This window comes from Syngnathus typhle, linkage group LG13 (assembly GCF_033458585.1).
Source record: "Syngnathus typhle isolate RoL2023-S1 ecotype Sweden linkage group LG13, RoL_Styp_1.0, whole genome shotgun sequence".
Taxonomy (NCBI): domain Eukaryota; kingdom Metazoa; phylum Chordata; class Actinopteri; order Syngnathiformes; family Syngnathidae; genus Syngnathus; species Syngnathus typhle.
In genome coordinates, this window is record NC_083750.1 from 4,535,980 (window position 1) to 4,562,982 (window position 27,003).

A 27,003-nucleotide genomic window follows, 5' to 3' on the forward strand; every position below is an offset into this window, starting at 1 on the left:
TGATGTTGCATTAGAATTTTCACCAGACAGCACTAGACCATATTTTATATACTGTATATTTTATTGTCTTTTAAAATCATTGCATCAGGCTAGAGAGAACCATATAGATGAAAGAGTACCTGTGTGAATGAATAAAACTACAGACTGTACATGAGAATGGAAATAGGTTGTATGTAAAGTATGTCAGACCAACAGACTGAGGGTGAACACAGATTGTTTTTTGTGCACAGGAGTTACATAGCAGTGATTCCCAACCAGTGTGCTGTGGCAATTGACATATATTTGATTTACTTCAAAAATATTTGTATTATTTTATTTATGCCAACAATGTATCGTAACAGGCAGACCAATTAACAGTCTTTCCACAAGATGACAGAGGAATTAAGCACCTTTTTGTGAAATTTGTGTCAAGTGGTGTGCTGTGAGACCTTTTTCCAATGCGAAATATGTACCTTGGCTCAAAGGTTGGGAAACATGGGTTACACACAAAGCAACCAAGAGGCTGCAACAACAGTGCTCCCTCTCAGTTCAATTGTACTTTGGTGTGGCTTTGTGTGATTGCTTCATTCAATTCCACTGTTCAATAGCATATTATTACGGTATTATTATTGAGCCATTTGTATTTGGTTGAGCCTTTTGTAGCATGACAACCAATCATTTCTTTAACATTTTAATGTTAATATTCAATCGTGTGAGACAACTGGCTGTTGAGTGGGTATACACGGTTCCGTGATATTAAAACTGGGACTAAGATTCATCATTTAAGAGTGTGTGTGTGTGTGTACACTTGTGCAACTACAGTACATATCTCAGTTGTTTTTTTATTTCATATGAGTTGAATAATGATAAAAAAAAAAAAAGAATTTTACGATTTATCTTGTTCTCATTTCTAATACCGCAAAATCTAGCATTTAGGAAATGGAAAAAAGCAATCAAACAAGCTTTTAGACAAATGAAATTTACTCATCATGCCCTTTTCTTCAAATAGTGCAAAAAAAAGCATGATTTCTTGAATTGTCATTTATAGTGTTGGTGTCATTTAATAGTTTACTGTTATGTTTCGTTATTTACAATGAAATTGCTACCCCGTGAAATATCTGAGGGTCATGACCGTACTATAATACAAACAATAAAAAGATGCAACACACAAGGCTCAGTGTTTTCTGAAGCAGGTTAGGTTCAAAAACAAATGTGGTAAATAGAGGGAGCACTGTTCTGACAAGTCAAACAAAATCAAGGAACGTTAACTGGGAAAAAAAACAACAACAAGCAATATATTCAAGTTTATAACAACAGGAGAAAAAAAAGAAATGCAAATCAATCATGGCCACTTTGAGGGATAGATTGATTCTTAAATGGGTATTTACTATTTGGTTAATTACATATTGTAAACATTTGTATTTCTTTCTGTATTGAGCAAAAAACAAAATTCACGCTAGCTTATCTTTTTCTGTATAGGCTCTGTAAGGTTATCATAAATCAAAGAAACAAAAATCAATACACAGACGAACAATTCTAACAGAACCAAGAAGCTAAATAAAAAAACAATATCGTCAGGCACCATAAAGGAACACTTCTAATGTCATCATTGTTTAATTTTGTGAAGATCTGCAGGAAGGAGTGAACGTGAGCTGGAAAACGGCATACGCGTTTTCCCCAATTGTAGCCGACACCCTCAGTCGAGTCGACCAATTTTTATATTTAAATTCAGGCTCCTCCAGAGTCACTCCACTTTTTGTCTGTGGTGGATTTTTGACAATAACCACTCGCCCACATTTGGCGTTTTCTTTCTTTCGTGGTCGGTCACAGAACAACTCTCAAATCTTCCAAATCACAATGACAGATTCAGAGTTCGAGATAAAAAATAAAAACATTGAATATTTTAAAAAAAAACAAAAAAAAACAAATGCAAAGCAGCCAAGATGCATTGAACATACTGTATAGCCTTGGCTCTGTAAAATATCAACACATGTACATGAGCTTGCTTCATCATCTGAATGCACCCGATTATCAAGTTGAATATACTGTAGTTGATGAGAAGTACGCTGAAGCTTGCGGGAGCTGATTAGTAAAATTGCGTGCGTTTTACGAACTGCTCGCCCTGATTTCCAAGCCACCGCCGCCGGAGCACGAAGATAACCCCCAACGCCTCGTTCCGATTTGTTTCAAGCACAATCCAAATGATAATTACATCATCCAAAAATATAGATATCTAAGTATATACTTCAAAATAGTTATTCTGTATTACGTCTCTCACATTTCAAACTTGTACAGACACCAATTTGCATGTTCCTCGTCGTCAGTGAAAAATGTGCTTGGGGCGTGTGAGGCCTTTTCAAGAAAGATCATATACAGTGTACCAAAGCTGATGAAAAAATATCTTATTCTTTAAATGATTATTTGCCGTATAGAAAAACGTGTTTCAAGATACACGGACACAAAATGCATATCTAATACACGAGCAGGAAGAAAAGCGAAGCGTGCAGAGTCCTGGACGCATGCCTGCGTCGTGTCTATCTGCTACCAAAATTGCTTTACCTCTCACAAAATATGGCAGCGTTCACCTCACTGAGCTACGTGGACTACAAAAAGCTGAGAGCCTAAAAGGAAGCAGATCCAAAGTCACCTGAACATCCCTGAAACAACTGACAATCGCACAATCTCAATTAACGCGACGCCTTTATGTTCACTGGCTAAGATTCATTAACGGCTCAAAGCACTCAAACTCCGATCCGTAACTCTCGACATAGACCGGGGACAATGACAATAACGTTTCTATTATAATGCTAAACTGGCCCGTGTAAGAAATTGTGGTCTCGATGCAATTTAGCAGCGCCGACCGACTGTGCTTCAACACACATTTTGGGTACAGTTTAATAGACTACTTCCAGTATTGTCAAAAGTTGGCGATATTAAACTTTCGGGCAAAATGTGGAAGATGAGCCTAAAATTCGTTTCAATATACTGTTCTCGAACCAGGAGAGTAACGACAAAATATGCTGACTGAAGCCTTGGGACTGGAAGAGTCAAAGAAAGAAAGAAAAGTGAAATGTGAATATTGCCATTAATCTCCTTGTTGCAAAACAACGGCAAACTCATCAAATATCAAATGAGGTTCCTCTCTCCAGTGCATTTTAGATTCTTCCAAAAATTTCACCCGCAAGCCTAAAATCCCAAAGTAGTGACTTGGTGTGGAACAGACCAAAAAAAAAAAAAAGTGCTGTTCAAAATAAGTGTTGGTCCAACAAACAAGATGATGGATGTTAGCAACGGCAGATAATTTGACCTAGTAATTCACACGGAACAAGTTTTTCATCAATTCTGCAGGCAAGTAACTCTCCAAGCGGCTACACTTAGCCACGGATGTTCACACTGTCATCTGAATCTTATTGAAACATAAACAAGAGAAATCTGAACTGGGAAAAAAACAGCTTGCGTGCAAAGTGAGAGTACACCACATTGGACCAAGAACTTGTAATAATTCAAAAATACATCTAAACAACAAGGCACAACTAAAGCCAAACTGACATGTAAAACACAAACACACATATTTCTTGCTGAGAAAGATAAAAATCATGGCGGGCGTCGAATGTGGCTCCAACAACAAGACAGAGAGGATGCGCTCATCATTACTAATGCAAGGCACTTCTAATCTTTCACTTGCTTTTTTTTTTTTTTTTTTTTTTTTTTTTTAAGCCCTCTGAGCAGAAGCGCTGACCTCACCTCTATGAGCCACTCTGCCAAAGAAGTGTGTGCAAAGTACAGTACAACTGAAGAGACCTGGATAAGATGGCAGAAATGAATATTTGGAAAGTCGCTCTCATTTATATATAATAAAAATAAAAACATAAGGGCCTCTCCGAGTAAAAAATTGAAATGTTAGTAAACAGCGGTAAAGCCCAAACGAGATCACGGTCGTGTATGTGTTGCGAAAGAAGGTTCTTTGTCAGTAAAAGTGAGCAATTGACTTGTAACTGAAAGCGGACTTTGTTAATTGTATCTTTGTGATAAAAAGAAAATATAGATTTTATAGCCCTTCATCACACACTTATGTTCTACAGCTGAGTTTGGCCATTGTTTTAAAATCCAAAACTACTGACCTGTCTCTTTTGCATAACCCTTCTAGAAAAAATACAGCTTCTCTCTTATTTGCCCAGCGGGGAGATTCCTAATGGAAATTGTGTAAGCGAGTACTGTGCTTTGAAAGGGAGACCTGAATACTGGAGAAGCGGTGTGGAAATGGAAAAGCAAATCTCCGCATACGAGTGTGTCGTGCATAGTACAAGCACGCGTCATGCTTCAATGTACAGTGCTGAGCAAATTTATTAGAGCAATGATTTTCAAATTGCGTAATTTCCGCTATCAATAGATTTTCATCAATAGAGCGCTTTTCATATAAAAGAAAAATTGTAACTCAAAGAACTTTACAGATTAAAATCATTCCAAGCCCCAAATCCCCAGTTTAGCGGTTCTTTTCACAGACTTGGAACGACATGGAAATAAAAAAAGATCCAAAAAATTCCTGATCTTTATCGTATGTCACTTTCTTTTTCAGAATGTGATGACGGCGAAGGTGGTGGGGATGAGGAGGGAGATTCGGGCCAGAGGGTGGAAGCACGATGGTGTGAAATACACGGCCACCATGCCAACGTAACTGTTGCCCTCTGTGACGGTATTTTAGTCATCTGGCTAGCCAAGTCACATCGGGCAGCAGCAATGTTTTCGGCCATTTCATGGCGGAAGCGGGAAACCCCAAAGTGCTGTATTGCCAAAAAAACAGCAAAATATACATGGGGGCACATGTGGATTGTAGCGACACCTTAAAGGCTGAGGCACTTGAGCTAATCTTCCCACCGTCATTGCCATCGTCTCCCTGTAAAGTCGTCAAAAACCCGCCTGAGGGGCTGGTGACCGTGACCAAATACACTTGCATTTAACTTCTATGTTCAATATATTACCCTTCAATCTTTAAGAAGTGCTTTTTTTTTTTTTTTTTAAATCAAACATTTAGGTAGAATTTTAATGCAACTTTGATGAGCAATACATTTTGATGGAATACATTTTGACTATATTTTTAAATTAGTTAGTTTATTATTATATTAGTTTATCAGTTTAAATATAGTAAATATTGGTTTTTAATTTTCCTAAATTTAAGCAAAGTATTCATGTTCAAACTGTGCTTACTGTTACAGTAGCTCACAATAATGTTAATGATACTTTTTTAAAGATAAAATGTTTGAGAACCACTGGTCTCATAAATTTGTAAAGCACTGTTCATATACGACAAGTGGAAAAGAAACACAAAGGACTCCGGTAATCTCTCTGACCGCAAAAAAAAAAAAAGAATTCATTCTTGCTACATGGAAAAGACATCCTTCATTTGGCTCACATAAGCTGGATGCTGGAAATGGAATCGAAGCGCCACTCTGAAAACAAGAAAACACGAGCTCGCATACAGCGACTGCATGTATGGCTGAAATATACGCTTATTATACAGCTTTTTCTTTTTTTTTTTTTCTTTTCTAGACATTAGATCTACAGCTCTGTGAGTCAAGCTTGTGATAAAACCAACAGTCGAGCGCAAGGAAGGGGAAGTACCGTGAATGAATATTATTTCAAAAGACATCTGCAAGGACCGCAGAGAAACAGTCGAACTAGGAACAAAAGCAAATACAGTACCGAAGATATAATAATCACATCGATTGATGCTCTGCGAGTGCCTTCTTTAGCATATAGGAAGCAGACACATACAATAAGCACTAACAGTTAAGTCAATGGCTACAGCTGCTACAGTCTTGAAAAGGACTCAGAGAAGGAAGGAAACAAAAACAAGTTGGATGCATTTTCCACTATTTTCAGTCATCCTGAGGAACTGCATTCATCAATGTACCTGCCCAGCTAAGCTAGTGTATTGTGACTGAAACATTTCTCAAGATATACCGTGCATTCATTTTTTTTTTTTTTAATTGAGTTATCCCTCGTCAATTTAAAAGGAGGCCTGCTGAGATAGAGCAACAAGCCAAGGCGCTTGGAAATAAAGCCCCCCCCAACACACACACACACACACCTTACAAAAAAAAGGTATATTTTAAAGCAGCAGCTTTGTTTACTTTGACAGCCTTTCTCTCCCGACTCGCTCTCTACTAGTGACACAGGCTTGTGGTCATTCAAAGCTATCACTATGGTACTTACGCAAGTGTCAAATTCAATTACTACAAGCCCCTAAAACTATCCACTCCGCAAAATGTCCAACCTTTCCCCCTTCCCCAGGCTCCAGTGACAACACCACACCGGTCCAATGCTTTCTTAGCCGACTTAAGGTGTGAAGCGAGCAGCCTGGTTGAGCCAAGCCAGTCCTTTTCACAGGATGACAGCTCAGGCTTTTGTCTATGGAGAGTTTGCAGGCAGTCTGGGGATAACAGTTCGGGCCTTTGTCTATAAACAGCGATCATGTGTTTAAGGCAAAAAAAAAAAAAAAAAAGTGCCTCCTGTTAAGATAATAAAAAAATAAAAAATCACCTTCCTAAATGAGAAGCTATTTTTGTGTGCTATTGTACAATTTCCACACTGAGTTGGTGCAACCTACACTGCATCGCGGTGGTTCTTAACCTTGTTGGAGGTACCGAGCCCCACCAGTTTCATATGCGCATTCACCGAACCCTGAAAATATATATTTTTTCAAATTCAAGACAGATTTCTTTTTTTTTTTTACTGGTGCACAAAATGAGCCGTGCATGAACTTCACCTTGTTCAAAGAACAAAACCAACACAATGCATGAACTCACAACAAATTATATCCCTGCAAATCAGTGAGCCTTTGCGAGACCAGTTCAGATATACGTTATCGCGAATTTACACGATAAATCAGGTGTGTTCGGACCTCCGCAGTGGAGGCTCTGCCGAACCCCTGAGACCGACCCACCGAACCCCTAAGGTTCGATCGAACCCAGGTTAAGAACCACTGCTGTGCAGCCATTGCTGGCTAAAGACGGGCCAAGTGTAACAGTGCTGAAGTTACAAGTCGCTATGCGGGTTGTGAAGCCATGCTGCTAGCAAGACGTGCTCGTAGCCACTCTGGGATCCGATGGAATATGCACCCTGGCCTCTAGCCAGAGAGTCATGCTTGCTAAGATGATTTAACTCGCCACTTAAACCCAAGAACAGAGCCCCGCCCCCTCCCCAATGTATGAGAGTGAAAATCCCCCCCTCCCTGGTTGTGCCCCTTGTCTGCTGGTGGTGAATTCATCTGGGGTGCTGGCTGTGATTCTGAGAGCGGGCGAGGACTGGGTATGCTAGATTTACATTCAGCTGGTCATTGTGTTGGATCAAGGAGACGTTTTTGTAATGAAGCACCAGATCTTTGAGGGAGGAGTAGAGATTGTATGGCTCAGCGAATCCGTAACCTGTGGCCGTCTTGTTGATGACGCAGTGTTTCGTGTCTCCATCCACACTGCAACGAGGGGGAAGAACCTACTCAATACCCAATAAGCTCACGTATCCAAAGAACTAACCTGCGATCAAACGGAAAGGTAGACTTACACAACAGAACAGGCATACGAGCCCTTCTGTGATTGGCTCTCACGGATGAGGAAGGTTCCGTCACATTTGCCCCTCAGCAATTCCTCGGCCTGGGTGCGCTTGATGTCTCCCACGTACCAGGTGCACTCGTCATGATGGGGCGAGCCCTCGTCTTCCTCCAGCGAGTACGAGCTGAAAAAGCGGACGCCGTAATTACGAGATGATGCTGATCTCTTTTTTTCGGCTAAATGTGCTGCAGTATTCGTCACCAATTCCTGAGCAGGGTGTCAACACACACACACACACTTACTCGTCAGCGTCGTTCTTTATACCCAGCCATTCGTTAATCTTTTTCTGCCTTGTACCCTTCTGTGTCAGCCATCTGAAAACAAGACCGACATACATTCAGTGCAAACTCACAGCCAGGAAATTTATTTGACCAAATTCGTGTCATGTACGTGTGTTGCCTTACATCAAGTATTGGTCTCGAATTTTGCGTAGCTGCATGAGATCCGGCTTGAGGCTGTTCATCTTCTTATCGATTTCTCTGTTATCAGAGACCTGCTCTCGCAAGTCCTGCTCCAGCTTTCGCTTGCTGTCGTGGATTTCCTTCACGCGAGACTTCAAACGCTCAGAGTTGCTCTGGATTCTGATTGGACGGAAAAATGGAAACAATGTCAGAGTCAAAACATGTCGCACAACAGGCACATTGTGAATAAGCCCATGAAGCAAAACTCTGGCTCACTTCTGAATCTCCTTTTCATTGCCCTCGCGCTGGAAGCGCTCCAGGGACTCTTTGCTGTAGCGTTCCTGAGTCTCACATTGCTCCTCAAATATTTTGATAGTCTCGTTGAAGGCCTCGATGGCTGTGCGCTTCATCTGCAGTTCCTGTCATAGGATTGTGATTGACCAATGACCATGAAGTTGTTGTTTTTTTCTCCTTGGTTTTATTTATCTATTTAAAATCCTAATTTAGTTTGCCACATGATATTTCAGGTAGAATTATGAGCTGAACTGAATAAGCATTTCTCTTTTTCCATACATATAGCCTACAACAAAACATTCTTAAACGAAGTCATACCTGTGAAGTGCGCGTGTACTCCTCGTACAGGGTGTCGTACTCGCGACTCTTCTCTTGGTATTGCTCATGATAGATCTTCAGCTGCTCACCAACCTCCTCAATGCTGTTCTCCTTCACCAGCTGAACCATGCAAACACAAAGGTTTTAAGTCTTGAGAAAGACACTACAAACTGAGATTGAAGAGGATTGAATTTTTATGTTCTACATCTCATTTGTTTGCTTTTAAGGTGCTATTTTCAACTCGGACGGGTCACATTTGTGAAGCCCGCAAAATCCAAGAATGGACTTAAGTCAACCTTGTGAATGTTAACGTTCATGAATGTTGTTGACTTTGTGGCCAATTGCACCAACCTGTTGGTATTTGGAAACAGGGTAGAGAAGTTTGGTGTCTAGCTTGGCGTTGTACTGGGCCAAGGACTCGTGCCGGTAATGGTTGATCAGCTCAACTACGGACAGGACAGTGAGAGGCTCTGAGAAGCCATAGAGGCCATCCCTGTGGTAAATCTTTATAAGTTTGTTGTTTCCTCCTCTCCTATAATGGGCAGAAAAAATAAAAGATGAACTGAATTTTAATTCCATTTATAATTTTCTGAGATCTTGCACAATTCCAATAGTGTCTCTTCACCTGAGGGTGAGGGTGTACTCGCCCTCCAGTTTGCTCGAGGCATCTCGTACAAGAAAAGTACCATCCGGAGTGTCTCGTAATTTCTCATTTACCTCCTCCCTGCGAACGAGCAAAAATACTTGACATTTTCCACTGCAACTGATCAGCTACAAAATGTAATACATTCCAAAGTCACTGGCCTTGCAAAAAAAAAAAAGGCCCTAACTATGTGCTTATCAAGATGAACACATTTATTATTAAATGAAAGAAATGAGTTTTAACAGTCATTCCTACCTGGATATTTCTCCCCAGTACCATTCAGCATCACTGAGAAGTGTGCTTGTGTCCGTCATGGCTGTGGGTGTGACTTTTGTCTTTGTTGGCTTTGCTGGAAGAACTGGAATCAGACAAGTAAAAAATCTCTGGTTCCACCCCTGCTGTTGGTAAATAGGGAACAACGAATAGACAAAAATTACCTGGTGGTGTGAGGTCTTGTTCTGCAGTTCTCTCAATCAGAAGTCGTTGCACTACAAGGGCAGGCAACTCCTCATCCAACGACAACCTGCCAAACCATTATTTGATAATTGCTCTGCACGGCAGCCACAATTAATATCTAAGTTCTATTGTCAAACTTACAATGGAGTGGCGGGGCCTGTCCTCATCAGCAGCGGTCCAAAGATTTTGCCCAACGTGTGCGTGTCCAAACCGTTGCTGGCTTGCGCCTGGGTCACCTTGGCCAGGTGTGCCAGGAGGTACTGCAGGGTGAGGCGGTGATGGAGAGGGACTGACGCGGAGCTCTCGAGGACCCGGCCTACCTCTCTGTCATGGCTGCCAGCTACTGCGCCACCTGGAGGAGCGATTCACGTAGCAATGTCAGTCATTAGCATGCAAGATCATTCTTGAATAGGGGTAATCAAAAGTGCTCTCTACCCGCCGACTGCTGTAGGTCCTGCTGCTGCTGCGTGACGGCAGTTTGTAGATGAGCATAGGTACAGGCAGGGATGACAGGTGAGGGAAGGTCTCTCAGGTAGTGCAAGACACACTCTGACAAAATGCCCACATCTGTCTGAGTGATGTCACTCTCTGCATAAAAGGATAGTCAACAATGTTACCAATCGTACAGTATGTTAAAAATGCATGCCACAAAAAAAAAAAAAATGTTATTCTCCGACATCAGAACCTTGGATACATATCATTGCAAGCGCTATATAAGGAATAATTAGGGCAACTACAAGTTGTCAAAGCTAATTTACCTGGAATCAAACTGTGCAGTGGACTGTCTGAAATGGAGGAACTCTTAGTCATCCTGTACAGAGTTGGGGAGTCCAGACCTAGGAAAAGAGCAGGAAACAAAACAAAAAATCCACTAAATTATATGTGCCAGCACTAATGAAACCACTAAACTCTGATTAATATATTGTTTGTGGAATAAGAGTTATACAGCATAATTCAGGGTAAAGAAGGCGCCATGTGAAATCTTAATCAACTGCTCATTTGATTTGATACACACTATAGTTGAACTCAAACTTCACGGCTCACTTGTTGTCTGGGTTCGGTCACATGTCGTTCACAATTCGAGGCTGAGGCAACTGCGGTGTTAATTTTAGTTGACAGCAGGGGGCGATGCGAGATAAAATGAGATGAATGAATTCTTAAATGAATTTGACTCGGAAGAGTAGTGTAACCAACATTTATGACACTTGGGCGGACACACCTAGGTCCAACGTCATGCATGGATGTTTTTGTTCTTTTTTACATCCACAAAAACCATCTGGTAATTCCACATACGGCCAACTCAAGAGAAACATTTTAAGATTTTCCACATACAATACAAGCCAATACAAGCAACTTTGTCTCCCCCGCTATTTCCACTTTGGAAACACGGTGTGAACTCTGGGCAACAACATTACTCATTTCCAATGCATAAAATCCTCCAGGAACATTGGGTCTCGAACGTTTGCGTCAGGAGGGTCATTTCTCGACAACCCTGCCTCTCGGGTAGTTTTAGTTTATTTTTTATAGTTTCATATGTTTTATAGACCGCTCATAATGGCAATTATCCTATTAGGCTAACATTTGTTAGCATAAATGGAATGGATATTCAAGCTAGCTTTTAAGGAAACACTTAAATTTAATTGAACCATTACTGTTGGTTGCAATTGAATATTTATTATTTGTTGAATATTAATAATCCATTTAAAATGATCTCAGTTCTGCTATACCATTTCTTGCAGTGTGGGTCTGCTATAATGTTTCTAAAATGCTCAATAAATAAAATTGAGTTGACTTGAGCAATTACACATGGACACTCTGATGAAGGCGGAAGTACCTGCCGAAACATGTCAGGTAATGCACCTAAAATAATTTGTTTGATATAAGAGAACCAGTGAAGTAATTACACTACCGTATTTTCCGGACTGTAAAGCGCACCGGACTATAAGGCGCACCATTAATGCATCATGTCAGATTTTTAATTCAAATCAAATAATTCTCCATTTTATATTTTATTTCAACTCCAGACGCAACAAATTACTTTATCATCACAAAATGATGATCCATAGTCTTTTTGATTCATGATTCATAGTTTTCAGCGGGCCACATATGATTGATTTCATGACACAATGCTTCGGGCCAGTTTAAATTTAGGAATTTGGTCCATTTTTAAAAAGGCGCACCGGGATATAAGGAGCACCGTCGGCTTTTGAGAAAATTTTAGGTTTTTCGGTGCGCCTTATAGTCCGGAAAATACAGTATATCCTTTAATCCGATTTAATCGTCATACCTTGTAGTTTATCATGTACCAATACGCTAAGGTTCGGTTTGTCTTGATTTAAAAACATGCAACATGTTTTCTTGTGGGCTGGAATGAATTCAGGTCATTTCAACTGAGCAAATTGATTTGTTACACAATGAAGTGAGCTATCCGCAAGTCAAAGCACCATGTTCTGTACTTAAATTGAAATTGACCAATTACAACAAAGACACCGTGCACAAGTACGGCAGGAAGTACTGCGCGATGTGCTCACCGTGTTGCAGTTGTCAAATGAAACAGATGTCGCCGGTCTGCGTTTGAGTCTTTATACGTGCAACTAGACAACAAAGGAGGTAATGTCACTTGGACAAGCGATTTAACACGCGAGTGGATCCACTTGTCTGTACAGCGACACTTGTGCTAAGGCTGGCATGAGGGCGAGAGGCAGATGGCGCGCGAGAGGGACACGGTCGCACATGGATGGAAACACAGCGAGGCGGATCGGCGATTCACTTGGCTGCCCGATACGGATATAGAATCTACCTCTTTGCTCTATGGCTTGGATCAGGCTGACGAGGGCGGCGGGAGCCGTCTCTAGTGGTGTGAACTGCTCACTCAGGTCGGGCACCGAAGCAGCTGAAACAACAACGCAAATCAGCGTTACGCGTCAGTAAACGGGGGATCATTTAGGTACTTGGCGAGAGTATACAATGTTAAAGAACACATGACTATGCAAAAGTCAGCATATAAAAAGTAATTTTAGCCTGTTTGGCAGGAAACACACCTGTCCACGGAAACCTGTGGTTCTCGAACTTTGGACACCACCTAAAAAAATACTTCGCCATGGGGTTCATCAAAAACAAATTTTTACTCCAAGAAAAGTTAATAGTTTGAAGTTTTAATAGTAATAATAGCAATTCACCATTGTTTTGTGGTCATTGGGGCAGAAAAGATTTGGTTTCTACAAAATGTGTGACCTCAAAAATGTGTAAAAGGACAAAGACCAACAATCGCAGGAATTGTGATGATTTGAGTTTACTGGATAGAAAAAAATGTAAGGTTGCGTTGTCATCAGTTGTGAGCAGGCACGGCTCCTGAATGAGAGGCTTGACCAATTCATAGGGGGACTGAAAAAATCATTTATGAATCCACTTTAGAATTGGAAATAGATAATTTTTAAGTTACCATTTGATGAGAAAGTGCACTTAAAAAGCTTACGAGTAACACAAGTTGTTTTTGGACTTTGCAACCGTCCGTATACTAAACCAAACATGGCTTGGGTTTAAGTGAAAGATTACAGGAGAGTGAAAGGGTGAAAAAAATTTGCCCTCCCTCCCTCTTCCTTCCTTCCCCCTCTTCTTTTCTCCTGTCGAGCTTTCTCTCCTTTCCTCCACTCGACTGTCCTGCTCGCTGCTTCGCCTTAGCTCTTTGCGTGAGTGGAGCACAATAAAGGATTTAATCAAAACTCCTGAACAAGCAAAAGCCCTATGGCAGTTCGCCAGGTGCTGCTCAGCCAGGACATACAAGCACGCAGAACCTCCTATTCGGTCCCGGAGCAGAGCTGTTTGCTGGCTGGGGCGGTGGACGAGAGGGAGGTTGAGAGTGGTGGGGGTAACACCCCGAGCAGGGCTGAGCCGGGCCGGGCCTGACCGGGGCTCGGCACTAGGCTTCTGTTCCTCTTCAATTGCAGCTGATTATTAATTTGGGGAGTTCAGACAAGAAACGCTGTGTCAGCACATTCCATTCTTGCTCTCTTGCTCTTGTCCTCACTTTCCCCGAATGTCTTTCTATCTTGTGCTCCAACATTCCTTCTCCCGCTTCTCACCAGGACTTTTTTTCTCCATTTCACTGCCTTTTGTTCTCTTAACTTTTTATCCAACTTCTCCCCCCCCCCCCTTCCATTTCCTTCTCTCTCTCAGTTTCCATGCCTGCCAGTTAAACATGAAAACTTTGCCTGGCAGCGTCTTCAGCGTGCACAGAGACAGACCTCCACTTCTTTATCCCTGTCGGCCATCTGGACGTGCAGGCCCCTTCCCCCTCTTCTCTCAACCCAGTAGCACTCACTTGGATGTACGTACATGTGCAGTCCTGACTTGACAGTTGGTTCCAAGCGGCATTGCACGTTAGCATTCTCCACAATATCCCTGTATTAGAAAATGCGATTATCTTAAAATTGTGCAGGAAGGCTGACAGATGGCGTCACTGAGCCAAAAGGAACTAAATGAATTGAAGACTTTAACGCCGGTACAAAATATCATCGTGTGAGATTCAAGTTTTTTATTCGCCATGTTTGAGCGTGCCAAACAAGAAAGAGCAGCAGATCTGACATCTGATTGGATGTTTGGTTCTCGCAAGGGACCATTCCCGAGTCCAACATTAACCCTTATTGGATGGTGGCCCAAGCTAAGTTGTGCTGGTCCTGATAGAATCCGTACTACCTGCGTATTCGGCGAGACTAAGATTGGAACAAGTGTGACAGGTTTGAGTGTTTGTGCAGTACTGTTATAATGTTAAGGTTGTGAAAAAAACCTAAAGAGTCTGACGTCAACCTTTGACTTTGCTCATGACATCGGAGTGTTATAATTCGCACAGCTGCTGAAGGTCCATGCCAAGCAAACAAAGGTTGACTTGAGGACAACCGCTCAATGCTGCCATTTGTCTTACGTAAAAAGTCAGACGCTTGGCCTGGAACGAAAAGGGTCGAAAACTCAAGTTTAAAATACAGATGTGGCTAAATGCAGGCTTGCAGGGCTTATTATTACTAGTCAAGCCTGGCTGTGCGCAATAAAGAAGGCAAATGGAAGGGTTGAGGGGAGGATGTGTCTCCAAATTCTTGCTAAAGGCGATGTTATTATAGCTCGTCAATTCAAGCTAATCTTACGGAACTGAGGGTCGATCAATCGCATCTCGGTGCAAAAATAAAGTTAACCACTAAATGGAATGCAACTCGTGGTTGGGGGGGGAAGAACACTATGTCACTGGATTCCCGTTTAGTGGTATGCCACGCTCGTAAAAATTATTTTTCAAAGCTGCTAAAAATTTGCATGAATGGTATGAGCTGCATTTTTTATATTTATTTATCCTAACAATTTTTTTTTTTTATTAGAGACAGGCAAGTACCAATTCCAGCCATCGGGGTATTGGATCAACATGTATTTGTGAAGGGTGCTGAAACCAAAATCTGACATCAAGTAAGTTGGCAGCAAATGGAACTATTCTGCACATTTGTTAAATGAAATCTAAATTATAAAATTACTAGAGGTACCAGTACTCGATACCTATGAGTGAAAGATGAGTCAAAGAGTGAATTCTCGTAATGGTATCAGTCTGGCAAAAAGTGGTATCATACATCTCTAATTTGTATTTTAGTCATCTTTATGTTTCTATCTCTTAACAGCTCAAGTCCTTAAAAAGAGAGGAGCGGCCAATATTACACAATGCTGGTCATTCCAAACATGTGTTTGTTATGTTGAGTGGCGACAAGACCAGTTGGTGCCTGGCTCACCAATGGCGTGTAGCAGTATGTAATGCTGCCGCTCAAGTTACATGGCGACATGTCTCCACTGCACCCCGACTAAACAGACACGCAATGTTTCAAGAGCGGGCAAGACCATCCATTCCTCTCTCACAACACATGTTCAAGTTCAAGCCTAGACGACAAATGCAGCTGATTTGCACAAAATTCTAAATCTGATTTCTGATACTGAATAAAACTTGTACAAGAAAAAAACTACAACGTTCTAATATATCATGCAGAGAATCTTATAAAATTGAATTAAGAATGTTGTGGTGACGATATAGTACATTATTGTATACGTGTACCCTTACTAAGATCTATGGATCTGGTCTATGAAAAGTTTGTGTTTAAAATTTAAATACATTTAAACACATTTTCACCACAAAAAATGACATCATCAAGTATTGGTACTTGTGTCTGCAAGTACACCAAAAATGAATACTCAAACTTGGTCTAAAAAAGCAGTACTGGTGCATTCTTAATGTTCACTTTACTCAAGGACTGCAACCTGAAACATGTTGCAATTGCTCAAGTTGAGGAACCAAATCCAGCTGGTTGCTATGCTTGCAGATGGATGGTTTGGCCTTAGCTTTCACCATTGCCATGCCCCCCCCCCCCACCCTCCCCTCCCTTTTCAGGCTGTCCACATCTTTTCCTATTCTCTGGTGTCTCGGATCCTCTCCCACCTCCTTCATGGATTCTTTGAAAGGCTTTTCCAAGTAGTGTGTGTGTGTGTGGGGGGGGGGGGGGGGTCTCTCCTTTCTGAGAACTGGCCCTGCTTACATAGTTTATGGGTGCCCAGAGACCGTATCAGACGTGTATGTGAATCGAGAGAGTGAAGCTGGACAAGAAGGGTTTGCAAGCACGCCAGATCACGGTTCACCTCAGCAGGAAATTGGTGAAGCCAAGGAAAGTGTGATATCAAAAGAAAAAGAGAGAAAAAAAAAGACTAATTCTGGTTATAGCTGTAGTTTTTGCTTGTGGGGCAAATGCGATAATATATTAAATACAGTGAGCTCCCACATATTTGCAGTTCCTTCTAAACAAATTTACCTACTCAGGTTTTTTTTTCTACAGCAGCTAGCTTTGCTTACGTGCCAAAAATGCATCATCCCTGGATGCCACAATTTACAGAAGGGCCCGATGTTATTTAAACTTCCAAGTGAGATGGTCTGCCGGGCGGGAGGAGCACCAAAAGTACGTTAGCTCGGAGCTAGCTAGCTAGCTAATGGCTCGCGCATTTGCTCATGTTTTATTAGTCATTCAAATTGAGGTATGGCAAATGTTATGGATCTAAAAAATGAATATAGGCAATTTCAAGCTTTTTTGAGAGTGTGAGAATTGTGTTTTTACTATTCGTGGTAGGGCTTGTTCCCTGTGCCCCGCAAAAGCTGTCTGGGGTCTATGAAAATGAAATGGTTACATTGTATTGCTGGACCTCCATGCCAAATGTAGCTGCGCTGACAAAATCACGTGCGTCTCTTGCGATAAGCGCTTTTCTGAAAAGAACAGGGAATTTCCTGGAAAAATTGACCATCCGAATGGGGGACACTGTACTTGTGTGTGCAATGAATGCCCAATTGCTTTGAGCTGAGGTAATGCAGAGTTCACTGCCTACGTGTTCAGAGCCAAAGCTCTGCCATCTGTCCAAAAAGCAGGGAGAATGACACAGAATACGGTTTCTGAGTACAGGTTAATGCAGCGACAATAATTCTTTAATTCTGCCGAACCTGTAGTACTGAACTAATGGTCTGAAGACAACCTTTATATTGTAATAGTATTTCAGATTTGAATGATTGCTTGTCAATTTTTTAGTCAATGCTGGCTCTCCACACTTGATTTTGTCGGCTGAAATCCAGAGGGTGTTGCCAAGGTGGAAAGCTTCTCTGGAATTAAATGAACCCTTTATAGTCCCAGAGGAAATATCCATTTGCTTGTATTATAAAGAAATGCTAATCACATTTGATCGGGCAATACAGACACTTATGAGAATTACAGCAAGCGCATTCTAACTCATTTTAATTAAGGTACATTTAACACTATCAACACACCATCAATTTGATTGATATTTTCTTCAGATTCTGTTTTGAACATTCCTTGCTGCTTGTTTTAGGATTTTGAAAGCAATTTTGTAATTATGAATGGGGGAAAGTATTATCTTTGAATTTGACACATTGGGTGGAGTGTTTTTTTTTTTGAATTTATGTTTTGTGTATGAAAAAAATGTAGAATGTTGAGTGACAAACATACAAATAAAATGTGCAATGTCTAGCGAAAAAAAAATCCCATCTCCATTAAAGAAATAGGGATATGTTATTTGACATTGCAGTTCACTTCTCATTTACGGCTTACTATCAAATTTAGGGATGCAACAATACCAATTACAATAGCAGTGCTAAATTGCCCATCTCCGTAAAGGTATTGTACAAAATTACAAAACAGCTTACCGTAATTTTTGGACTATAAGTCGCGGTTCTTTTCATAGTTTTGACTTATAATAAGGAGCGACTTGTGTTTTTTTTTCCAAAAAAAAACCCAGAAAAGGGAAACCGCTATAAACGAACCGCAATGTACCAAGGGATTGCTGTAATTTGAATTTCAAGTGACGTCAGCAGCGCGGCGGTTGTTTACATAAAGGACAAAGATTCGATCACGGGTTGACAGAGATGACGAAGGGCCCCACGTACATCATTAGCGGCTTTGTTTCTAAGAGACACGGAGGACGAAGAGTTTGAAGGATTTGGAGTGACACAGACTATTATGGCTTTTACGCACGCCCGGTCCTATTCTATGGAGCTAAATTTCACCTCCGTGGATGGAAGTCTGGGGCCGGCGCTCGGCCGGGTGGGTGTCCGGCGACGGTGGATGGGGCTCGGTCATGGCTTTTACGCACGCCTGGTCCTATTCTATGGAGCGCTTTTCCACTTCCGTGGCTGGAAGTCCAAGGCGCCACACGCCTGGAAGTTTGTTTTGTTAAATAAAGAGCCGTTTACCAAACCCACGTCTTTCCTTGAACTTTGTTAACACTACAATATAGTTATATAGTAGATCTGTGGAATAACGACGAGACTGACGTCAGGGCGCACGGGCGGCGTTGTTGACAAAGGACGGGGAATTTGAGCGATGGATTTAATGATTTAAGAGTGCACAGATGGTTTGATAATACTATTGCTTATATAATAGTTATTTTATATCTAATTTATATATCGTTATATGGGCCTGTGGAATATTTTGAAGTGCAAGCGCCGTCAGCTGCGCGCACCCATTGTTGACAAAGGACGATCGATGGATTTAATGATTTGGAGTGACACAGATGGTTTGATAACATTATTGCTTATTTGATATATAATTTATATATCGTTATATGGGCCTGTGGAATATTTTGAAGTGCAAGCGCCGTCAGCAGCGCGCACGCATTGTTGACAAAGGACGATCGATGGATTTAATGAATTGGAGGGACACAGAGGGTTTTATTAACGTGTTATTTATGTAATAGTTTTTGGAATAACTGAATTTTACGTCAGGGCCATTCTCAGCTCTTAGTTTGTGTTTATGTCACGTTAGCATACCTATCGTTTAGCCTGTTGTTGCTCGTTCATGACTGTTCTTGGTGTTGGATTTTCGTCAAATAAATTGCCCCCCAAAATGCGACTTATACGCCGGAGCGTCTTATGGGGTTTTTTTTTTTCACTTTTTTGGGCATTTTATGGCTGGTGCGACTTGTACTCCGAGCGACTTATAGTCCAAAAATTTCGGTACTAGGGGAATTAACATTTGTATTCAAATGCATTTGTTAATGATACATTTTGTTTTGTATCAGATGGGATTTATTCTGTTTGTCTTGTTCTATGCATCTAGTTTTTCATACTAGTGTATGGGGGGGGGGGAGGGATTGTGTATAAATTTGAGAAAGTGACTTGCAATTCAGTTGTAATAAAAACTCCTCATTTTTTACTCAAATTATTATTTTTTTCCTTCAACTAATATTCCAGCATCATATTGAAACATCACCTTCATTTGCAATAAACAATGCAATTGACCTTACCTTGGCATGAGTCTGGTGTTGGAGCAACCGGTAAGGGTCGCTGAGACCTGGGTTGACTGGACGGGAGCGCCATCTTGACAGGGCCCACATATTCGACATACGTTCCGGGGAAGTCGCCCCTCTGCTTGGAGCGCTCGTTGTAACCGAGGAGCCAGCCGAGGCACTCTGGCTTCTCTGCGCAGCCCTCTTGGTAGTTCTCTACAGACAGGAGCGAGGCCTTGCTAACAATCAGGAGGTCCCCTGGTTGCAGATCCAAGTCTTCTTCCTGGTCCTTGGTGAACGCGTAGAGGGCGCGGTACTGGAAACCTTCGGTTGCCATTTTGCCAGGGAAGCACAATTCAAAATGGCTGCCCAGTGGAGGATTATATGGTGCGGGCCAAGTCCCCCTGCAAAAAGTGAGTCCGGCTAGACAGAAACCCCCCACGGGAACGCAGCAGACGACAAGTTGGATGTTGCGGGGTGGCTTTAAGTGGGGGTGGACGGGACCCACGGAGTCACCCGAAGCTTAGAAGCATTTTTACAAGTCCGCAAGGTAGCGCTTGACCTCCGCACGCTTATTTCAGACCTGACCGGTGTTGAAGTGGTGCACTTTCCTCAACTTGATACCCCGGTTGAGCCAGATGATGGAGCAGAGGGAGAGCGTAGGCAACATGCTCCTTACAGCGGCGAACACCTGCTGGCGGCTGGATGCTACGGGAGCAGTCGGGTTAAAAATTGGCCGTGTATCGTCTGCTCCCTGCAGTCGAATGAAGTGGGCTAAATTGGTGTACCAGTGGCGGAGTGGGACGCTTTTTAATCCTCTTCGGTTCTGTAAAGCTCCCACATGTTCTGGACAGGGATTATGAGAAACCTGCAGGACATTAAAACCCAGAAAAAGAGAAAAATGTGAAAAGTGAATTTTAAAAACATCTTTACATGAAGTGCAAGTCATTCGATCGAGCCGAGCATAAATATAGCGGTGCCTACAGTGTTTATGTGCAACGAAGCTTCAAACCGCATGAAAATGGCGAACGGTGGCAGCGCCATGCATTTGTGCAGTCTTCGGAAAAGACACGGATCGCACGATGCTGCTGTGTCATAACCAACAGCAGACTTGGTCCCTGGACGGGAGCCTCCATTGCCTTCTCTCTGCATTCACACACTCACGGCTTGAACCGATGCGACAATTTGCTCAGGAACATGAACTTTGACTGTGAAATCGTGCCATGCAATTCCCAAGAAAAACATTTTCGTTGAAGGAGCATGCAAAGGAAAACAGGACTTGTGTTTATGCTGGGGGGAGGGGGGGGGACTAGAATTGGGCGGAACATGCAAGAGGCTTCGTAGTAATTTATTTTCTGCAGAAGAGAAAAGAAAGCAACTCTGCGTTGCCTGCAAAATGTTTTTGGCTTCATTCTGTCAAAAGAGCTACATCATTCAGTGTCACGATGACAGATTCGTAGCGTCAAGTGATGCCAATGCCGATCACGTAAAACACAAAATATGAACATGAAATCGCACTGCGTTCAGGCGACGCAAAAAAATGCGCCAAATAAAACTAAATAGACGTCAGAGCTGCGTCCAAAGGCCACAAATTTCATCCGATTAATTGTTAGTTTTTTGAAAATGTGACCAAAAATATGTTAGCGTCCTTTTCCCGCAGTATCCGAAACATTAGCGGGCTCGAATGTTATAAAGTTCCGTTTGAAAATGGCAACTGGACCGAGCGAAGAGATGGCGAGCGAGGAAGAAGGGAAGAGATTAGGGTTTGCCGATTAAGGGCCGACAACATCTGCGGTCTTTAGACCAGCCAAGGACGATGATTGTGTTATCAGGGGTGAAGGTAGACAAGCCAGGACGGCCTGGATGCAAGTTTTGGTTTTCAGTGGCAAGAGTCGCAAGCTATTTAGATACGTTGGGGAAAATAGAACCAAAAAAAAACCCTTCAAAACCAAATAACCTTAGGCCTGCTTTAGAAGGCCCAACGTTGTGCAACCAAAAATGCTGGATGAATAGATACTGTTGAGAGTGATGCATTGCAGGCACGAAAATAAAAGTAGGTGAGCGCACGCTTTAAAAAATAAATAAAAACAAATGCATAATCGTATCGTTAGCTATGAATACCAAAAGGAATGCTTTCGAACCACATGACACCGTGGTCCCCTCACGGCTTTTGGAGAGAACATAAATTCCTTATTAAAACGTGTAGACGTACGATATCATTTCGCCTTTTTTGGGAAACGAAAAAAAAAGATAGCGATCGAAGAGTTATCACGTCGAGACGATGCAGCCGAGTACAGCACTCACCCCACTTTTGGTTGAGAGAGAAGCCGGACAGACTCAGCCAGACTCTCCGTTCAACATCCTTCCCAGTCGAGAAGCGAGAGGTGCCAGGCTAGACACGTGGCACTGGCATACCCAACCACAGCCCGCAGTCCTCACACCACCATAACCCCCCCCCCTCCTAGTCCTACCCCCTCCCTTCTCCCTCCACCTGCTCTACCCCCCCCCCCAACAGTCCTGCCTCTGACTGACACCCCCCCCCCCCTTCCCCATCCTCACTCAGCAAAAAAGTCCAATGGTTGATCCAGTTGCTGTCTGGTTTGTTTACAGTCCGAAGGCTCCGGCTGGGAACAAGTTGAAGTAAAGTCAAAGGCAAACGTGGTCGCGAGCGCCCTCGCACGCTAATCCAGTTTCGAGTGGTGTAAGGTGAAAAAAGAGTCGCCCAAGTCCTGCTCAGAGAGTGTTGAAGAAGCAGTCCCCCGTGCGAGGTAGCAGCTGGCCCGCTCGGCATCACAAGATCCATTTTTGTTTTGTTGTTTTTATCACAACTTTCTAGAAAGAAAGCGGGCGAGAAAAAAATGGAGCACTTTGCTGTCAGCGGACTCCAAACGGCTGAGGGAGACCACGGGAAAATAATTAATGAATAGGCAGCAAGTAACTCACTGTTGCTAGAGCGAGGGAAAGCTCTTCCCGCCATCCGATTGGCTGCCGCGCGCACCATGTGCTACTCAGTCACCAGAGAAGCCGGGCAAATCAAGGAAACGTTCTAATATTAGAAAATGTTTCTAGGCAGCCATCATACATCTGACCCAAACAAATACACCATTTCATCACACGTAGGACCCTTATCTGATACTTAAGCCACATATTTGATGACAGACACACAAAAAAATCATCATTTTGTGGAAATTGTGGCAAACATTCCAGCATATTCATATACAGTGACAACTAAGTGGCATATTAGTATCATTATACTGGAGTTATGAAATATGTACATCAAATAAAAACAAAATAATCGAGGAATTTAACCCAATTCATGTTTAACGTTGGTGTATTTAATTGTCATTACTTTTATGGCTATTTATTCCTTTAGTTATATTTTAGTCATGTATTTTAGAACTACACTAATTAGCATCCCTATGTCCTCTTAATTTTAAAACCAATAATAAAAATTAGAAGTGAAAGCAAATTTGTATATAAAAACAATGAGTTCAATATTTTAACAAAAAAAAAAAAAATGTTACCATTGTACGGTATTTAGCCACAAGGTCCGACAAATATCCAGTATGCTCTCTTGCTGGTGAGATTACGCAACATGCTCCTGCGCAATCTTTTCTCAGATGTCTGATTTAGCAAACAAACTCAAAAGTAAGAGCGTCACCATTCCATCAAGAGTCACGTCTAATTGCGTCACCAAATAAGGTGAAGCCAAATTTGGCACATTTTGCTTCCAGAAGAACCAACTGTCAACAACTGCAAACATTTGCAGTAGTTAATCGACACACACCAAGTTGGGTGAACAAACATCTGCATATAATGTTGAACTAGAGGGCACGTCTACACAAAAAAAATATCTATCTATCTATCTATCTATCTATCTATCTATCTATCTATCTATCTATCTATCTATCTATCTATCTATCTATCTATCTATCTATCTATCTATCTATATATATGGCGACTGAATGGAAGGAACCAATTAATGCTGTCAAGTTTGCGTTGAGACTTTCTGGCCGTGCTGCTGGCTAGCTGACGATCGAGGCACCACGCATGCAGCCTGGCTTGGCCTGGCCTGGCCTCGGGCCATGGAGCCACATGCAAGTGAAAAATCTCCTGCGCCACAGTGGAGACTAGAGACAGGCCAACCTTTCAGGAGTACGTCGTCTCCTAAAATGGAGGCTTGGGTATTGCGCAATGTTCAAGTCGTGACACTGATGTTGTTTAATGCAAACATTTGCAACATGCCAATAAATTGCGGGTCACAAAACTCACTTTTGCTCAGTTTCTATTGGGAGCACAAACAAACAAAAAATAGCCACAATCAAATGCTTTCCTTTTCAAATGTTCTTCCAGCCATCATTTTCTGTCAAATTATTATCCACGGTTCATTGTTTAGTTTCTCCACTTCAACCATTTAGCCTTGCCCTAACAAAAAGCCTTCACGCGTTTAGAATGTGGGGCCTAAAGATATTGTCTGTTACTATTTTTGATCAAATTGCACCATTTCAGTTTAACTGGGCCTCCCCTGCAGGAGGATTTCGAACAAAAATAACCCCAGCTGGACTCCATCTGGTGAAATGTGAAGTGAAGGAGCATACGTTTGATTCCAACTCCTCTGGAAAGTCACGCTTAGCATTTAGAGAGGATTTAGCCACTTTCAAAATGAAGACTCTTGGAAATAGGCCCAAAGTACACCGAGCAACACAACTGGAGAATCATATTTAAAAGAAAAAAACTACGACTTGTGCACATATAAACCATCTTACTGCAACAAGAAAAAGTATGTTTTGATGCGGCACACTGAACCACAAACATGGCATGATTGTAGAAGTAAATTCCCCTGGCCACTGTATCTAAAATATAATTAGGACCAGGCTGATTAAATCAGCCAATTATGGCTCTTCAAACATCATCCAAAATAAATCAGCCAAATGGCTAATATTTGCCAATTGTTTTAACCTTTAAACTTTTTACAGCAGTTGTACACAAGTAACACTGGTATCATTGTGTAATGAGAACAAACAAGTTAGAAACAAAAGGATAAAGTGGATTTGAGAGGCTCCGTTAATTAATGCTTTTTAGCGATAGTTTCCGAGTCAAATCTGGAACAAAATTGGATTTGGTGTGAATTTGGCTATTTGACATGGCATCTTAAATTGCCAAACATAGCAAAACTAGTCAATAACTTACCAGTTGAAGTAGCTTTCAGTTAAAAAAAAATAGGTTTTTTTTTACATTTAGATCATTTTTAAACTTCATTTTTAGCTGGCTGAAAAATAATTATTATATCTTTTGATTTTGTCCCATCCGAGTTTTCATTTAACATTGATTGTTTAACCATCAAATTTCTAACAGTAAATTTTAATTACCTTAAAAAAGAAACTAAAAAAATACTCGCCATAGGGATGAGTAAACGGAATTGGAGTCGACTGACAATTACGTCACAGTGCCTCAGGGCGCCAACATCACATGACCAAACAGAGAAAACAGGTGAGCTGTGCCGACAAGTGGCAGTGGATGGCAAAATGGCCACCCCCTGAGATGGATAAAACCAAGTGGATTGCTCTCCTTAATTCATATTTATCAAAAGCAATATTTGCACGAATGTTTACATAAGAGGTGGATACATAGAATTTATTTTTTTGTTCAGAAAATATTTCACTTGACTTCCCCTTTAAATACAGGGGTTAAATCAGTTTTTATGAGTCGCTTAACAAAAGTACATAACTGTACTTCTATTTATGTACACAGTGTGCATACTTTTACCACCTCTGTGCACACAAGTGGTCTGAGATATTAGGCTTTCATAATGCAGTTATTTTCAAAGTGTGGTGCAGATAGCACTAGTGCTACAAGAGTCAGCGCTAAAGTACAGTTCAGCTCAGTTGTATTTAACATTTAAAATCAATACTTTTGCATTTAATCTTTAAGAACAATTTCTTTCTAAATGTTTATGGAGGTACATTTTTATATGTACTATCTTGATATTTTAAGTTTGTTATTAATTAAGACCCCCCCCCCCCCTATTTAGTCCAAACGCTAATTTTCAAACTGTCCATAACGTTACAGTGGCTACAATAATATTCAACACATGCGTTTTGACAAGTTTCTTTTAAAAAGTATTTTCTTTTTTTCTTTTTCTTTTTTTAAAAAAACAAAACGTCAACGTCTCGTGAACCATTCTCCACTAAATCAGTTCAAAAACAACATAACAGGACTCCAAGAAAGCAACTTTTTACAAAATGAAAAGCAAACTAACTTTGCAACACTTCACAATGCAATTAAGGCGGCTAGCAACATCTCCTGCGCAAGTGATATTTAAATGTACAAGTTTAATTTTAGCTTTAAAAAGTCCAGAAAAAAAATGTGATGCAACGAAGCTGGTGTCGCCAAGCGCGATTTGAGGCTTCCACCATTTTCCAGTAAGTTACAGTGGCTGCCTCGCAGTACTGGAAATGTGCAATAAGTTGGAGGAGAAAACTCACCCGTGGATATTTGTTGAGTCTTCTTAATATTTAGTCGCGTTGTTCAAAACTCTGCAAAACGGCAGAAGGAATTAGTCAATGTGGGGAAAGTTTCACGGCAGCTTCCAGTTGTGCACGCAGCTTGCTCTTCTCTTTTCCCTTCGCCTTTTTTTCTTTACCCGTTCAGAACTCCCTGCTCCCCTGCACAGCCATTTTCCAGCACGGCAAGGGAGGGGAGGGGGGTGGTCGAGGCGTGGGAACAGCCAGGAGGCAGGAGGATAGCGGAAAAAGCCGAAGCGGTACGGAAAAGTTCGAACACAGGCTCCGGATGGACTCGGTCTAAAAAAGTGAAAGTTGAAACCATTCACGTTGCAAATATTCGATTCAAATCTTTGATTCATTTCGTGAGAATTAAAAAAAAAAAAAAATGGTCGCAACGTCATATTGTATGAGAGAGGGGGGAAAAAACGTAATGTCAGGTGGGGGGCCAGCTCAAGCCCCGGGGCCAGATACAGCCCGCCACATCCTTGTATGTGGCCCGCGAAGACAAATTGTGCATCAAATTCGTGTGTCATTACTAGAATTGCAAATTGTCTTCACTTTTAATAATATATTTTTTTAAAATATTTGACCAGTTTTTACTTGTCTGATTTGAAAACGAGTTATTTGGCAGTTTTGTAGCTTCTACTGTATATAATATGAGGTGCTCATACATTTATTTGGGTTGACAGTTATAATGGCCCTCCGAAAGAAGCTATGACTACAATGGGGCCCGTGAAAGAAATGAGTTTGACACCCCTGAACAGTCAACATTTTCTGTCATTATAACAAGAAAATAATAAATAAAATAAATCAACATTTGGACAAAACATAATAGAAACCATATAACTGAGAGCATATCTCAACACAGGAGAGTAATGTATTTTTCCCAGAAAGAAATCGTAATATTTATACTACGTATGTTGAATTCAAAGTTTATTGAAGAATAAAATCACATTGTTAAAATCACATTTAACAAGTGAATTCCACACATATTTCCA

At 41.4% G+C, this 27,003-nt stretch overlaps 1 protein-coding gene and 1 long non-coding RNA gene across 3 annotated transcripts; one reads left to right on the forward strand and one right to left on the reverse strand.

The window, feature by feature from the left end:
• Positions 1-42: 42 nt before the first annotated feature.
• pik3r2 (phosphoinositide-3-kinase, regulatory subunit 2 (beta)) lies at positions 43-26,210 on the reverse strand. Of its 2 annotated transcripts, none has more exons than XM_061294885.1 (16): positions 25,985-26,210; positions 19,518-20,367; positions 12,499-12,591; positions 10,457-10,534; positions 10,134-10,286; positions 9,840-10,050; positions 9,680-9,765; positions 9,498-9,600; positions 9,225-9,323; positions 8,951-9,131; positions 8,600-8,719; positions 8,264-8,406; positions 7,991-8,167; positions 7,829-7,900; positions 7,540-7,710; positions 43-7,450 (listed from the first exon to the last, which is right to left on the reverse strand). In XM_061294885.1, exons 2-16 carry the CDS (start codon positions 19,834-19,836, stop codon positions 7,243-7,245), a joined length of 2,214 nt encoding a protein of 737 aa, XP_061150869.1. In that variant the 5' UTR covers positions 19,837-20,367; positions 25,985-26,210; the 3' UTR covers positions 43-7,242. The 2 variants fall into 2 exon arrangements, with proteins under 2 accessions (XP_061150869.1, XP_061150870.1); XM_061294886.1 differs by lacking the exon at positions 25,985-26,210 and adding an exon at positions 21,804-21,934.
• LOC133165325 (uncharacterized) lies at positions 12,201-15,971 on the forward strand. The gene is made up of 3 exons (XR_009717562.1): positions 12,201-12,645; positions 15,062-15,146; positions 15,353-15,971. It is a non-coding gene; the product is annotated as an uncharacterized LOC133165325 (long non-coding RNA).
• Positions 26,211-27,003: the final 793 nt, after the last annotated feature.

Coding starts and splice junctions, on each gene's coding strand:
- pik3r2 (XM_061294885.1), bottom strand. CDS start 19,836: ATGGCAACCGAAGGTTTCCAGTACCGCGCCCTCTACGCGTTCACCAAG. Junction 9,324..9,497: donor TACTGGGGAGAAATATCCAG/GTAGGAATGACT, acceptor GCTCGTTCGCAG/GGAGGAGGTAAATGAGAAAT. Junction 7,711..7,828: donor ATAAAGAACGACGCTGACGA/GTAAGTGTGTGT, acceptor CCGCTTTTTCAG/CTCGTACTCGCTGGAGGAAG.